Source organism: Xenopus laevis, chromosome 1L (assembly GCF_017654675.1).
Source record: "Xenopus laevis strain J_2021 chromosome 1L, Xenopus_laevis_v10.1, whole genome shotgun sequence".
In the NCBI taxonomy this organism is placed as follows: Eukaryota; Metazoa; Chordata; class Amphibia; order Anura; family Pipidae; genus Xenopus; species Xenopus laevis.
In genome coordinates, this window is record NC_054371.1 from 151782723 (window position 1) to 151799870 (window position 17148).

At 36.5% G+C, this 17148-nt stretch overlaps 1 protein-coding gene and 1 gene segment (V, D, J or C); both read right to left on the reverse strand.

Moving 5' to 3' along the window:
* LOC108714883 overlaps positions 1-17148 on the reverse strand; it is a 106948-nt gene that overhangs the window by 25210 nt on the left and 64590 nt on the right.
* LOC101027262 (uncharacterized) overlaps positions 4846-17148 on the reverse strand; it is an 834796-nt gene continuing 822493 nt past the window's right edge. Inside the window, 4 exon segments of the mRNA NM_001280604.1 lie at positions 4846-5342; positions 6709-7029; positions 7840-8190; positions 8737-9039. Of these exon segments, the coding sequence (NP_001267533.1) occupies positions 4972-5342; positions 6709-7029; positions 7840-8190; positions 8737-9039 (1346 nt within the window). The 3' untranslated portion in view covers positions 4846-4971.

The following is a 17148-nucleotide window of genomic DNA, read 5'->3' on the forward strand; positions in this document are numbered from 1 at the left end:
CGGTCATCCCTTAACCTAAGGAGAAACCATGATACCCAATTTAATACAGTTTAACTAGAGATACACATGTTCACATTGATACAAGGGGCACTTGTTCTCTAGGGCTATAACAATGAAACACTTTTTGCAATTACCTTGAACACGGTGACAGTCACATTATAAGAGAGGCTTAGAATGAATAGAACCATGAAGACCGAAGCTGTAAACCAGTTGTTCTCCATCTCTTCTATGCAGTCAGTGTTCCGCAAAAATTCTGTAACAGAGAAAGCAGTGGTTACAATCAGCAACAAATTTGCAGTTAAATTAAATTAAAATTGGGGATAAACAATCAGAAAAAAATTGAGTAGAACAACTAAATTGAGTAGAAAAATTCTTCTAGGGACTTCATGGAAGTATGTTCCATTTTTGCAATTTGCTCTCTGCCCCATGCTTTCTGGGTTTTCAATTAACCACAAGACCACTGGATCTTTCTCAGAGCCACTAAACAAGTTTAATTATTCTTCCCCCTTTTACCTTAGCACAGGAGATTATCTATATCAGATAGTTTTATGGTGCGTCTTTGCACAGAACAAGAACAAACGTATGTGGCTGTTCCTGTTGCTACTTGCATTGGTCTCAGGAATGGTTTAGCTGCATTGGCTCATGCATCCTTAATTACTAGTCTACCTCACTACGTACTAAGCCATTACAGATAATATACAGTATAAACTAACACCGTCAAGCTTTATATACAATTTTGTTGGACAGTTTGCTGATTTTGACCATATTACATGACTGTCAGGGCATATAGTATAACTCTGACCTTGGTTCTCAGGACTCCATTCCCCATTCACCCCTATTTCAATAGGGGACTCACTAGCATATTCATAAGCGTTCTATTGTTAGGGTACAAGCCCTGTTTTCTGTCTAACCCTAGAATAGCAATATAAACAAGTGACACTAAACAAGTGTATTTTATACAATGTTATATGTAAAAGTGGCTGATTGGCAACATTTGCATTATTTTGTTAGTTTTTGCTTAATGAATCAGACAATATTGAATAAATATATTAAAAGCCTCTCTTTCAAGTTTTTAGTTTTAGATCCTAGCCCCCTCCCCAATTGCATCACTGACACTAGTATAAATGTATCTGTGTCCCCATAGCATGTCCACAACTACAGAGCTGCTCAATAGTGTTGGCATCACTTTGCCGTGTGTATGTGCTGATCAGCATCATCACATACACACTGGGAGCCATATTGGCATCTTGGGTTACTGCAGGTTCTAAGTTGAGATCAGACTGCTTGACCATGAACTGATGAGTAGGAGAAGTCAAGTCAATAGGAAAGTTAGTGTGTCAGCAACCCAACTATGTAAAACCTGCCAAGTCAGATAATCCTCTCCTGTGCCGAAGGAGACAATAGAGATGAAAGCCCGTTATTAGTAGCATTTTTAATATCTTAAAAACCACTAAAAATAGAAAATTTATGTTAATTTAAAAAAAGCTCAACCTCATCATTGTTATGTAGACCAGTTTTTCCTATCCTCTCCTAAGGAAGTTTTTGTATATATATCTGTCTGGCCATAGAGATCTGTAAAAGGTCTCATTTGCTGGTGTGTCTACCACCAATTATGCTCTGCATGTTTAAAAATAGAAGGAAAATCAGGCAGTACATGGGCTAGTGCTGCCCGTGAGGCTCTATATATATATATATATATATATATATATATATATATATATATATATATATATATATATATATATATATATATATATTTATTTAATTATTGAAAGGCCAAACTTCAGTTTGCCTCTTTGCCACAGCCTTATCTTTCTCTGGATTGTGTCTACCTGCATCTAACTGTTTGGATATCTGGAAATATTTCAACAGAGATTTATTCCTCTAAACCTTCTCATTTGTAGTTTTGTACCTACTATTAGTTGATTTCACACAAAGGGGGTTATTTATTAAAGTCCGAATGACAAAAACTCTATCTTTCCAAATGTTTCGTGAAAAAAACCCCTAACATTTTTTGAGATTTATTAAACCAAGAGAATGGAAAAAGTCTGAATCCAAAAATCCATCATCTCAGATCTACTGATTTGTATATAAGCCAATGGGGGAGGTCCCTATTCTATTTGGAAGTTTCTGTGGTCTGCGCTGGAATTAGGCCAAATATCTGACTATTTCGCATTTTTTTCAGGCAAAAATTTCTGTCTTTTCGGGAATGAGCCCGAAAAAAAATTGAGTAATTCAGGAAAAAACGCTGTCCCCAATTCGGTGAAATTGTGTTAATAATACCTTAATAATAAGGTCTAATCGTGGATTCTAGTTTGGTCGGACTTTTTAAATTTAAATAGTCAGAAAAAGTCAGATTTTGATTAATAAGGCCCAAAGTGGATTCCTTATTCATTGCCCATGTGTCTCATTAGAAAACTGCACTCAATAGTCTCTCATAGCAAGTCATATGGGGGAATGTAATAAAAGTCGGTAACTGAGAAAATATTCGCAATGCAAAAAGTTATGCCTCTGTGCAAACAAATTTGACTTTGTGCGAATTTAATATAGTTTTTTACGAACCCGGAAACTGTTTAGTGACCACTTCCGACAGTGGAAGAAGGTTTGCGAATTTTATAGTTAGCGCCAGTGCGCAGTGAATGTAATAAAACTTCTTACTGAAAAAGTTTTATGTTTGCTCCAAAAGATTACGATACCTTAAAGCACTTCTTCAAAGTGGGCAATGCGCAATTAAAATTCGCAATGTAATAACAGTTTAAGGAAGAGTATTACATTGCGAAATTAGACTTTTTATTCTTATTTGTGCTAATTGATTTACTCTTTGCCACTTTTATTACCTTCCCCCAATAGTGAGTTATGTGGAATTGTTAAAATAAATCATACACCCATCCCTTGTTTTTGTGCCTCCAGGAAACATGCTGTAGGTAAATTGATGCCCTAGTTGGCTGATGTTCAACTTGCACACCACTGGGTAAAAATGTAATTTTACCCACAAGTGTTCCATATAAAGTTGTGAGCAGGAATATAATATAACAAGATGTCATTAAGACAATCTGTGGAAGATACAAATCGCCACCCAAGTCCCATACCCAGCCTGGGAGCCCTGATCTTAGACATTGTAATGAAATTAATACACATTTATGAACCTGCATAATTGGAATGTGTATAGTGAATTTAATTTTTAGTGATGATATAGCCAGTGATATTTTAAGACAATTTGCAGTTGGGTTTTTTTTTGTTTGTGGTTTTTCAGTTTTTTAGCTTTTTATTCAACAGTTCACCACTTTGCAGTTTCTGCAATCTGGTTGCTAAGGCCCAAATTACACTAGCAACTATGCATTCATAGGAATAAAAGACTAGGATATGAATAGGAGAGAACCTTAATATAAAGTAACAAAAATGATCACTAACAACAAGCTTTTCAGAGCATTTTTTTAGATGGGGGCAGTGACCCTGCTGGAAAGAGTCAGAAGAAGGAAAATTATTAAAAACCTATAGAAAATAAATAATGAGGACCAATAGAAGAGTTTCTTAAAATTGGCCATACTAATATAGTAAAAGTTAAATTAATCTAAAAATCTTAATTCTAGTCTTCATTGTAAAAAAAAAAAAACACATACTTTATATTTCTGCACTGTTCTGTCACTTGAAAATAACATACAGTCATGGGACCTGTTATCCAGAATGCTTGGAACCTGGGGTTTTCCAGATAACAAATCTTTCCCTAATTTGGGTCTTCATGCCTTAAGTCTACTAGAAATTCATTTAAACATTAAATAAACCCAATAGACTGGTTTTGCTTCCAATAAGGATAAATTATATCTTAGTTGGTATCAAGTACAAGCTACTGTTTTATTATTACAGAGAAAATTTTTTTTTTTTGGATTATTTGGATAAAATGGAGCCTATGGGAGACAGACATTCCATAATTCGGAGCTTTCTGGATATCGGGTTTCCAGATAAGGGATCCTATGCCTGTATTTGTCATTGCATGGCAGGAGGATCAGGTCTTTTTCTTGATGCCATGGTATTTAAGTATTATAGGTATGGGACCTATTATCCAGAATGCTCGGGACCTGGGGCTTTCCGGGTTAATGGGTCTTTCTGTAATTTGGATCTTCACACCTTAAGACTACTAGAAAATCATGTAAACATTAAATAAACCCAATAGGCTGGTTTTGCTTCCAATAAGGATTAATTATAACTTAGTTGGGATCAAGTACAAGATATTGTTTTATTACTATAGAGAAAAAGAAATTCATTTTAATTTTAATTCTTTTATTACTATGGAGTCTATGGGAGAAGGCCTTTCCGTAATTCGGAACTTTCTGGAAAACGGGTTTCCGGATAACGGATTCCATACCTGTACTAAGCTTTGATTAATGATCATTTCATATGACTGTTATATCATGCCTTTGCTGGTGAGTTTCTGTGCTTTGTACAGAACACCTTTATCAATTATATTAATTATCACTTCATAACCTCCAGACATAGTCATTCATTTTATATGGACTCAAGTCATGGTGGTCTCATGTAAAAGAGTATGGAACATCACAAGCATTTGTCTAGAGGGTCTCCTACATTCCATGATTTCTGAATATCCACAGAGCAAAATAGATGAAATATGAGATACAACTGTGCTATTGACTGACTCACATGTTCTGTTGAGACTAGAGATATGAAACACGTGTGTAGTGTTTCCCTCTAGATGAAACTGGACTTTATGAACATTTTCCCATTTTTACCTAGATATTGATTTCAAGATGTATTTGTGCAATTGACTTTGTTGTACTGTTATTGTATCCTTGTATCAGAACACATATAGCTCAGTGGAACAAAAGCATGTGTCTTTGGACAAAACATTTTATTGTTGCTTAACGTGGGTTACATGAAACAAGACAACAAACACAACATGGGACAACTTTCCTTAAAACAATCAGAAATCTGGAGAGATTAATAACAAGTATCTGTTTAAGACATGACAAGGTTAACATTGACAAGACTTGATTTACCGCTTGATTTATCAATGCTTTGCTGTGTGATGTACAGGGGTAGAGCTTCATGTCCAACAACACAGGTGAATACATCTCCTTGATTCCATTTGGCTGCTGGGATGGCCAGCTTGCTATATATAAAGTATGTTTGCTCGCCATCACTCTTCATAGGAACAGTATTAATGAATTTGTCTTCGCTAATGCTAACACCTCCTTGCATCCATTGTATGAAGATCTCCTTGGGGTTAAAGCCAGTGACAAAACAGGTAAGTGTAACCATCTCTTGCTGGATTAGTTCTTGAGCGGATGGTGGAAGTAAATAGACATCTGGAGCTTTTGGAGTTCCTTCTGATATACACAATAAAAAATAGTTTGGAAGTTATATAATTATTTTCAATATTTAAGATGCAAAATTACAAATTCCATATAAATTAATTTCCTATTGGTAGCAGACATCTTATCATTTGTTTAGACCAGTGATCCCCAACCAGTATATTATATTATATTAATATATTGCTCACCAACCCCTTGAATGCTGCTCCCATTTTTTTTTTTGAATTCCAGGCTTGGAGGGAAATTTTGGTTGCATAAAAACCATGTGTACTGCAAAAAAAGAGCCTTATGTAGGCTGCCAGTCTACATAGGGGCAACCAAATAGCCAATCAGAGCACTTGTTTGGCAACCACATAAACTTTTTTCATGCTTGTGTTGCTTCCCCAACTCTTTGGGGGAAATTTACTAAAGGGCGAAGTGGCTAACGCTTTTCGTCATTTCAGCACTTCGCCAATAGCTGACGTAATTTCTCTAACGCCAGGTGAATTTTCACTCTGGCAAAAGATCGTTACTATGCAAATTCACTAAGTTTTTGATTTTACTGACCGTTACCTCTATCGCCAGACTTGCCTTCGCCACCTCAGACCAGGCAAAGTGCAATAGAGTAGATAGGACTTCCTCAAAAAATAGTTGAACATTTTTCTAAGTCCCAAAAAACGCTGGCGTTTTTTCCTATTTAAAGGGGGATAGACTGAAAAAGATCGAAATTTTTTGGGGTACCCTCCATCCCCAGCTACATTTGCTAACATATAGCACCTAAACTATACTGTGGGCACATGTGTAGGGCATTATAACAACTTTATATAATTTTATTAAGGTTCCCGGCCTTGTGTAGTGTAATGTATTTGCTGCAACATATACATCCATTGTACTTTAACTGCACGCCGTATGCTAATTAGCCAACGCTAGCGTAACTTCGACCTGCTGAGCGTAATTTCGCTGGCGTAATTTCGCCAGCGTTGGGTACCCTGTGCGCAACTTTTGGATCTTCTTGAATTAGCTTTGTCCAGGCGAATTTACGACTGGCGAAGTATTGCGATGTGCGCAAAGCCATCACTGGCAAATTTTCGCCGCTTAGTGAATTTGCCCCTTTGAATATTGGAATGTGGCTCACAGGTATAAAAGATTGGGAACCCCTGGTTTAGACTTATTGGGAAATCTATGTAAGTTATAGGTTTCGATATTATTGAATTATACCGATAATTAGTACAAAAAATATAAACATTTGTTAAACCTCCTGCCAACATTTCTTTCTGTCAATAATAATTTGCTTACTTAAAAAATGATCCCTTGGTCACTTTAAATGATGAGTTGGTATATAAATATATACTGAGAGTACATAATAGTAAAATAATAATAATAAAAAAGAGTCTGGACTTACCATTCTGCTTAAAGATTGTTTTCTTAACCGGTGATGGCAAATCTTGGCTTCTTACAGTGCATGAGAACTTGTCCCCACTTTCCCAGTCCTCAGCACAAACACTCAGGATACTGGCAACACTATAGGTCCCATTGTCATGGAGTACAGGATCCTCAGTGACAAACTCTAGATTTCCTGCTTTTTCTCTTTCCCAAGAGATGTCAAAGTTTTCTATGGTTTTCATGCTGCTCACCAAGCAGGTAACCTTCGCATTCCGACTGAAGTAGAGGTCATGAAATGTAGGTGTGAGAGGATACACTTGTAGGTTGTCATGGCACTGTTCTGATAAGGGAAGACAATAATGTTACGGTCATAAGAAAATAATGTAGGTTCTCAAATAAAGACCCTTTCCCTGGTTAATATAGCTTCTATGACTAGCTGAATTAATAGAATTAACAAGTTCCATAGCAAAATTATTTGAGATGTCTCAGCTCCTGACATTTTAAAAAAATGATTTGATTCAAAAACCAATATTTTAGCTCCACCAAGTCAGCTGTTGTCTTGGGTACCAAAAACACACACTCAATACTGTCTTTATTGTGAGGATTATATATGGCATCTCATGATACTAAAATATTTATTCTACACAAATGTTGCAAACGTCACGTTGGCACAATCTATTTATTTTCTGATATTTTTATAGCAAGCAGTGACGTAATCATAATGTTTTTGGGGAGCTAATAATGTGTCAATTCACAAACATCCCGAAAAATAACGGCATCATTTGTTGCTGCAAAACACCATAAAAGCATTCACGCTACATCTGATTTGGTACCCAGAGCTAAACGCAAACAGGACTTTCACATTTTGCTTCTAAATTGCTCCAGCTCATTGTACACAGTTTTAGCATCGTTTTTTTTGCATTTAGCATTAAGATTAAAGTGTGGTAAGCTATGTTGTAGATGAACACTGGTGATCTTTTTTCATGTTATCTTATTTTATTTTTATTTTGAGTGAAGATATGTAGGACATACTATAGGGATACTGTAATAGAAGGGAGGAGGTATTCTTTAGTTTTAGCAAAGCAAAGAAAAAAATCAAATGTTAAAACAATATTTTAGATGCTTAACCTTTTACAAATAAAACATTTACCGGTGCACTGGCTGATATTTGCTATGGTAGTTGTGTTAGAGGAAGTATGCGTGACAATACAGGAGTACTGGGTGCCCTTGTTCCACATCCCTTTGAGAATACGCAGTTGGCTGCTGGAACTGTAGGTACCATCCTCTGTCTTTGAAGGGGTTGGCACTGATGCTTCTGCACTTACATCTTGCTTTCCATTTACCAGCCACTTAACTTTGATTTGTCCGTGGTAGAAGTTATTAATTATACACAGAAGATCCAGTGTAGCATTAATGTTTTCATGCTGTGCTCTGGAAATCGCATCGCTCATGCATGGTGACTGCAGAAATAGCTGGACATGAGGCGCCATACAGGGTAACACTATGATCAAATGGGGAACAAGAAATAACAAGAATTCAAGATTTAAAATCCATCATACAGAACACTAGAGGAAATACATTATCAATAGCTTATTTTTTGGCTACTTTATCAGAACATAATTCAGTATCACTGTATAAGTTCTACTTTAGCAGCAAGTTAAATAAAAATACTGGTTAGGGTGTGAAGGGCTAATATAATTCTCCAAAACAGAAGGTATATGCAAACATTATGCTTTGAACATGTGCCATACACACCTAGGATTCAGATAGATAATAGTGTGTAGTGATGCTTTTAAGCATCGATGAGCACAAGTTCCCATAGATCAGAATGACTTTTTAACTGCTCAAAGTTGCTGAACACATTCTGATAAATTGACACAGATATCAATTGATAAATGTTTATATCCAGTACAGGGGTGCACAAAGGTGTTGGCACTGCAGGGATTTTATTTGTAATGGTCAGGAGATAAAGCAAATGACCTCAACAGTCCTATTCACAACAATGTAAAAATGCCTTTTTAATCAATCATATAACTATTTAGGTTACCTTTTAAAGACTTCTCCTGCTTTGTGTTGGTATAATTGTGTACTACTTTGCATTTGTATGTGCTGTTCTTCCATTCTGAGGCTAAGATAGTAAGCTGGCTGCTGAGGGTGTAAAGTCCATCAACATCGCTGAGCACAGGTCTCATTGTCTTGATACCAGTTGTAATGCTACCATCATTCCATTGAATGTCTAATGGATCTGCCATGTAGCCAGTCACTAAGCAGCCCATTGTCACTGAGTCATTGAAATCAACATTGTCGCAGCAGGGAATAAGAGGAAAGACTGAGGGTGCCGATGCTGTAACTAGAAACAGAGAAACAAGAATATATTTTTATATAATGTAAAGTAAAACGAGCTCAGAATCTATTAAACAAACTGCAACTCTCTAAAACATGATGAGGCCAGTTTTCTTTAGTTATGGATTACTTTCATAGACATGGCAATACTATAGACAGTATGAATCATAAACTACATGCAATGCAGGGTGCAAATTGCAAAAACATTTTCTCAACCCACCATGTTTTATTTGCACTTTGCTCTGTTGTTCAGAGTGCAGAGACCTATGTTCACACCACAAATACATCACTGCCTGTGTCCAGCAGTACTGCTTTCATGATTTTTCATACAGTGCACAGTAAAGAACACAACCAAACCCTGCACTTAAAATATCTCTTGATGATCACTTATTGGTGTGATTTTGTGCTCTTGCACTTCTGCCCAAGGTCTTTGTAAATGACCCTTGTATGAAATGACCCATTTTTACCTGCCCCCCATTGCTGCATGTAACTGCTTCAAGCAAGAGAAATACAAAAAAAGTATATATATATATATATATATATATATATATATATATATATATATATATATATATATATATATACCACCTGCAATAAAGGCTAGAAAAAGTAAAGCAGACATGTAAACAAGTAGGGAAACCCTGATGTTTTAGACCTTAGTTCTTTATGATGTGTGTTCTAATGTATTTCTACTGCATCCTTCCTGTTCAGTTAGGCTGATGCCTCTGGACCTATTCCGATATGGTCTTAAAGAGGTTGTCTAAGTTAAATTATTTAGCTGTTTGTTTAGCAGCTTTCCGATTTGGAATTTCAGAAGCTTTCTAGTTACTAGAGTCAACATATCATATCCTAGTGACCAGGCAGTGATTTGAATAAGAGGCTGAAATATAAATAGGAAAGGGACTGAATAAAAAGATAAGTAATAAAAAACAACAGTAATAATGATTTTGTAGCCTTATTAAGCAATAGTTTATGGGCTGCTGGGTCAGTGACCCCCATTTGAAAGCTGGAAAAAGGGGTTACATAGTAACTATTACACATTTTGATGTAAGTCTATTCACCTTCAACCAATTAGTAAAAAAAAATTACTAGGGACAAACATCTTATTGGTTGCTATGGGTTACTTATCCTGGGGAAACTGAGTGCATTTTAGTACATACAGAGGATGCTAATACAGGCAAATACAGAGTTTTTGCTCTATTCCAAAGTCCATTTTAAAGTCAGAGGGTCAGCACCCCTATGGTTAACTGCCTATTGAAGTGAGGCTGAAAGAAAAACAGCAATTGTATAATTATATTATTGTTTACAACATCACCTGCATGTGATACAAGAAAGTTGTATTTCTGTACAAATTGGTGACTTGTGTCAAAAGGATAACAACAGAGACAGCAGATCCTGCAAATATTGTGGCATCTCAGGTTTATAAGATTATATAAAGACATGCTTAGAATTATAATGAAGATGGTGATTTTGAAGGGACATTGGCATCTGGGGAATCGCCATTGCTATTACAGAACAGAGCGCAGCAGATTCTAATATGAGAAGCATTTGGTATATCTTATGCTGTTACAGACTTGCTGAATAGTTGGAGGCACAGTAACATTTTGAGCAATGGCTCTTGGTTTTACAAGGGCCGTAGTCTTTGTTTCTGGTGTATTTTGTAATAATAAATAAATGCTACAAGGGAACTTATGCAGTCTATGTCATGGTATATCAGATGCTGAAAACATGGTAACACATTATGCTTGAGAAGTTTTAGAAGCACTGTTTGTTCTGGTTATGTTGGTGATATGAGTAGGTATCATTTATCAACACAGAGAACCTTTTTTTGGCTATTATATTAAGGGAATAGAGCTTCCCATTGTCTCACTTAGACTGTAATTGTCCTCCCTGTGTGTATTTTTATGTATTATATGACTGTACAGTGTTGCATTTCCTTACAGTGGTTTGTAAATAAATTAATATATACTGTACATACATCTGATGGAGCAGTTCAATGTCCTTATGCTTACATGTGCTCCTCCATACTAACCCCATACACTGGTGCACTTGTTGCACCTATTTTATTGCAGTAAGCAAAAGGAGCAAGGGTGCAGTGCACTTTGTCACATGGTAGCCCTGTACTTACACTTGCCTTGGCCATGCCATAAGTAGATATTCTTTTCTTGCCTATAGGCACATTAATCATATTCCATTTATGTGCTGCTTCTCTTATTTACTGTCACAAGTTATGGCAACTTGTGCACTATTTACTTAACAGTGCAACTATTTTGCTTTAAGTATCTGGCACAAAATGGTAAAAAATAATGCCATATTGCACCAGTTGTTAACGAATGTGTACTCTTTTAGTTAATGCCAATTATACAATCTTACAGTGGAATATGTGCATTCTTGTTTATCATAATTTCATGATACCCTTTTGTGAGCTAGGAAAATACTAGGGTTAAAAACTCATACAGGTCATTACTAGCTTGTTTGGCACTGCTGGGTATGTTGTGTAGCAAGGATATTGCTAAGTTTAAGAACCCAAGGTGCTCTATATTGATTTGCTACTGTCAAAGTCTCGCTATCTTTAAATTATTTACAAAGTTTCCCCTGATATCAGGGTTTTCTGCATGTGACAGTGTTCTTTAAGGTTATGCAGAATGTCCAGATAGTGAACAAACAGTCCTCAAGAGTGAAATTCCGCCACTCTCCATAGAATTCCACAATAGATGACTGTGGCGATCTCTAACTTCACTCTATATACCCCATATTGTTAGATTCATTCCAGTATATGGGTTTTTATGAGACCAACAACACCCTCGATGACGAGACTAAATACAGGCTACCAAACAAGCTGTCTTGCTTTTAGCCTTTCTATTGAGGGACCACAGCCATAACTGGTTATCTGATACCCCCGAATAGAGTTGCCAACAACTAACTTTAATCATGGACATACATGAAATATGAAAGTTTCCCCTGCATGTATTTCGTTGCAGCCATACATCTTCTAAAGGTGTACCATACTAAGGACAGTTGTTGCCAACCCTATAACAAGCTGCATGACTACCTAACAGATCTCAATACCAGGGGTGCACTGATCCCCATTCCTGACAATCTATAACTCTATACCCATCTCATTGAAAATCACTTGATTTTAGGGGTCTATTTATCAAATGATAAAACAGACCTTGACACAGTTCAATAGAGTGCAAACTCTTACTTTGATAATGCCCCTTAAATTAAGTGAGTATATAGTGGCATTGTATCAAATTATAGCTCACCACAGTAAGATATGCACTTTTGTATATACCAGAAATCAACCATAAATGTTTTCCTGAATCTCATCCACACTGTCCCTGATAGCTCACCCATAGCCCTACTCTCCTAGCTTTACTATTTTCTAAATTTGCCCCTGACACAGTTACTAATCTTTGTACCTAAACCTCTACAAACACTACTCTACCCTTGAGCAGACTTAGCACAGCATGGCCACTATCCAGCAAATATTGAATTATTCCATTAATGTTAACTGTGCCTCCCAGCATCATTACTTTTTGTGCTTTATTCTCATGTCTTACATAAGCTTGAAACACCATAACTAAGGCCTTCATTGTCAGATTGATTTATGCATAATTTACCAGCAGAACATGCTGGCTGATCTAACCACAAGATGTAAACGTTGTACCTGATCTCTGCATTATCTTTAAGGAATACACTTACTGTACAATCTTGTATATATGATTATAGGAGCCATGCATACTCTGATGACACTGATACTGTACCTCACTCATCTTTATGCCTGATCATTGTATAAACAGTTTGCTCATACCAAAAATCCTACAACCATTCCCATATTATATATTTTAACAGTGTATCTGTGATCCACTAACTCAGTGATCCCCAACCAGTAGCTTGTGAGCAACATATTGCTCTCCAACCCCTTGGATGTTGCTCCCAGTTACATCAAAGCAGGTGCTTATTGCACAGGCTTGGAGGCAAGTTGTGGCTGCATAAAAACCAGGTGCACTGCCAAACAGAGCCTCCTGTAGGCTGACATCCACATACGGGCTACTAAATGGCCAATCAAAGCCCTTATTTGGCATCCCATGAACATTTTTTATGCTAGTGTTGCTCCCCAACTCCTTTAATGTCTGAAGGTTGCTCACGGGTTCTAAAGGTTGGGGATCCCTGCACTAACTGCATTAGCAAAAATATTTTTACATCTCTAACAAGACCTCAGATGCATAGCCAGTTCTATGCCCCACTTGATTCCTAAGCATTTTAATTCAGTATCAACACTCCCAGCTGCAACTCTGCCCAGCTAATACACAGCTAACTTTACCTCAACTGTGCTACATTCAGTACCAGCTTTAAGGCTGGGGCACACAGAGTTGGCTCTACTGCTTTCAGGCTGTGTTTTTGCATTTGCAGACTGTGAGAAGCCAAGCTGCTCCTTTATGCACCTCAGTAAAACTGAACTGACAAGTACAGCTTCTGCCTCTACATGGCTACAAGCATGCTTTCACATTTTTGGGCCAATCCCTGCTTGGCTCTGCTTTGTGCAGCTAGCGGAGGTGGAAGCTTTACTTGTCAGTGCAGTTTTATTGAGGTGAATAAGGGAGCAGGTCTGCTTTTCAAAAACTGCAAAAAAAGCAGGCTGAGAGCAGCGAAGGCAACGTTCTTTTTGTCCTCAGCCTAACCATTATGCTTTTAAATCCTTACAATTGTCCTCTGTATCCAGTACATCCATCCATCTATCCAACTGCTCTAAATTCCACTCACTTCCATATACAGATTAAGTAAGCTCTATCTAGACATTCAGCTCACCATACGCCACCATTTAAATAGGTGGAATTTTTTTCTATTTAAATAAATACTGTGATAATGTGTGCTATGGTGTGCTATAGTGTGCTGTGTGCATGTTCCAAAGCAATTATGTGTATTTCAAATAGCTCTGTTTTTTAAACTGAAACTCCAACAGTTCTGTTCATCATACTATCAACACCTGTCCTTTGTTGCTTTTTTCTCAGATTTTTAATCACAGGGTAGATATCACAAAATCCTAGTCAAAACTCTATTGCACAATAATGATATTCATTAGTAACTTCTAACTGTATCTCATATACTATTTTATTCCTGAAATGCTTAACATATTGCTATTGTTGTATTGTTGAATAATTCTCCTGGGTATGTTTCTGCCATCTCCATAACAAGTTCTGTACCCGATCTTGTGAGGAGAGGTTCTGTTATAAAACTAGTTAGCCATGGTATCTGAATCCTCTAGTACAGCTTTATTTGTAGCTGGTAGATTTCCCCTATAAAACCCACAAATCCCACTACTAAAATTTCAAATTTATAGTTGGAACTGGATGTACAAAAAAAATACATAAATACACAATATAGGCCATGTAATGAAAAGGTCAACAAAAGTAGCCTAATGCTAATTTAAGTTCTATAGTAATATTGTATTATTTTGTAAGCAGACTTGGTGGTCTGTCGTGACTTTTCTGAACCTTAGCTTCACCATGTCAGTGAGCCTTTGAGTAGCATATAATGGCTATGAACCAATAGAATCAGAGGACTTAACTTGAAAGAATGGAAATATAAAATAAGAATGTTTCAAACAGGTTCGGGGGGATATAATGCAGTCAAACAAAACACATGGGAAAAGAGTAAAGTCAAGACAGCTATTATTATTCCAATCTAGTATCCATCCGACATAAGAAGCACTATAATCTGTTTGCTTCTTCCTTTTGTACTAAGCTTTCCTCTTAAGCATCTCCAGTAGAATCTCCAATATCTTTGTATAAAAACAATGGTCACGGCATATACATATACTATATATATATATATATACATAAAAATGCTGATGCCCCACCTTTCTGTTCTGTCCCACAGCAACTGTAATAGTTTCTCACTTTCTCTTCTTCTAATTTTACTTTCAACTGAGTAGTGAGACTACATTAACCACATGCTTGATGTTAATACCAGAAAATCACACAACCTTTGTTATAAAAAATTATACATATTTATATTACCATAATATCGATTCCTTCTTTTTTGGTCATGATGAAAAGAGATGTAAAATGCTGCATCCAAAGGTTCTCAGTCACATAAGTGAAACATAGACAAATACTCTTCACCTTCATGTCTGTAAATTTGCATAAACTAAAGTACCTGAACAACACTTGGTCTCAAAGGTGCAGAATAATATGTAATTGCTTCCTCTATTATCATGGTCTCCTGAGACCCAATTACAAGGCTGAATAATCACAAGGAAGAACCTGAACTAAAGCAAAGCTCATGCCATGCTCCATGTGACTGCACTAACTATATTTTGGGTAGCCACAAGGTCACAATCTACTACAGATGTACAGTGATAGGAAAACATAAAACAAAATATTGTAACCCCTAACCAGATTGCAGAAATGACAAACCTGAGAACGGCTGAATAAAAAGCGAAATAACTCAAAAACCACAAATAAAAAATGAAACCAGTTGCAAATTGTCTCAGAATATCTCTCCCTACTAAAAGTTAATATACTGTTAAGGTATTAAGCTTCAATCTGTACTACAAAGAATGACGATGAACTGTTTCTTGCAAATTCAAGAGTAAATGTCCTATTCTTTAAAAAATGAAGAACTGATACAAAGCCAACATATGTTTCAGAACTTCTCATAAAGTTTAAGTTGTGTTTGGATTTTGGGAATGATAATGAAGTCAAGTGGCATTAGATTCCCGCAATCTGTTAAGTAAACTCCTCTAAAGTATTTTAGGAATTAATATTTTGGATATTTAAAAAGGGTGAACCTGGTTAGTTAAAATGATCCTTTCCATAATTTTAAAATGAAGAGAAAAGAAAGAATCCCTGATCTCATAATGTCCGTAATACAACTTAAGTTACCATGCTCAATGCTTAGAAATACTAAAGAAAAAAGAAAGGATATCTGGAAATTGGCAGCAGATATTAAACAAAGCCAGGCCTTAATTAAGATACCTGACATTACAGTATTTGCAACCCAAGATTAAAAAGACTTCCCATTATTATTAATTGATAAGATACAGAGGGAGTTAAAATCAAATGTGACCCAAGAACTTTACTCAAATTTGTCTGCAGTTGAATGCCAGCATTGAGAAACTGAATCAAGAGTTGCTGCAAGAACTGTGACTGGTGGAACCAGGTGGGAGAGCAGAGTGAGAAGTGTTTTTAATTGCACCCCAGGGAACATTCCTTTCCTACAGCATCCACAACACAGAGGAAGACGAAGATCCTTAGACCATGGTAGCTCCTACAAAAGCCAAAACAACATGACAAAGCTGTAAAACTACTGTACCCCCTTCATTGGAATGACAAGTTGGAATCTAATAGAACAAAAAGAGATGAATTTCAGTCCAACGCAGTGGGTTGCTGCAAAATCAGTGCTTTATTCGACACAACATGTTTCAGGCTAGGCTCTTTGTCAAGTGTATCATTACACTTGACAAAGAGCCTAGCTGGAAGCATGTTGTGTCGAATAAAGCACTGATTTTGCAGCAACCCACTACGTTGGACTGAAATTCATCACTTTTTGTTCTATTTGATATTGGCTTCATTGGACGGAAGCATAGTGATTGAACAGTCTGGTCAAATCCACTCTATTTTGTCTTGAAGTTGGAATCTAAGTTCAGACAACCAACGTTTTTGGTACCCCCAAAGCAGGGATGCATCCCCGCATATACAGCAATTGTTGCAAGCAGTATTATTAAGCGGAAGAAGTTTTTTCATTCTTCTAAATGGTTTCTCATTACCTTAAGTGATTTAACTATATGTAATTATATATATATATATATTTATAGTATATTCATTACAGTGTCCCTGTGGCAAGGCTTACATAGGCAAAACATAGATGAACATGGAAGAAATATAAATAACTGTGACTTGGAAAAGCTGAATTATGTTACTCCCATCAGTAAGCATTTCAAACTTCAGGGACACAATTGTAAGCACCTCAAGTGGATGGTACTACAAGTGATCAGTTTCCCCACTAGGGTGTTTGGGGCAATACGGATAGAATGTTGCTGCAAATGGAGTTAATGTGGATTGATTAGTTGGACCCATGGTACCTATGAGGTGATTAAATACTCTTGCAC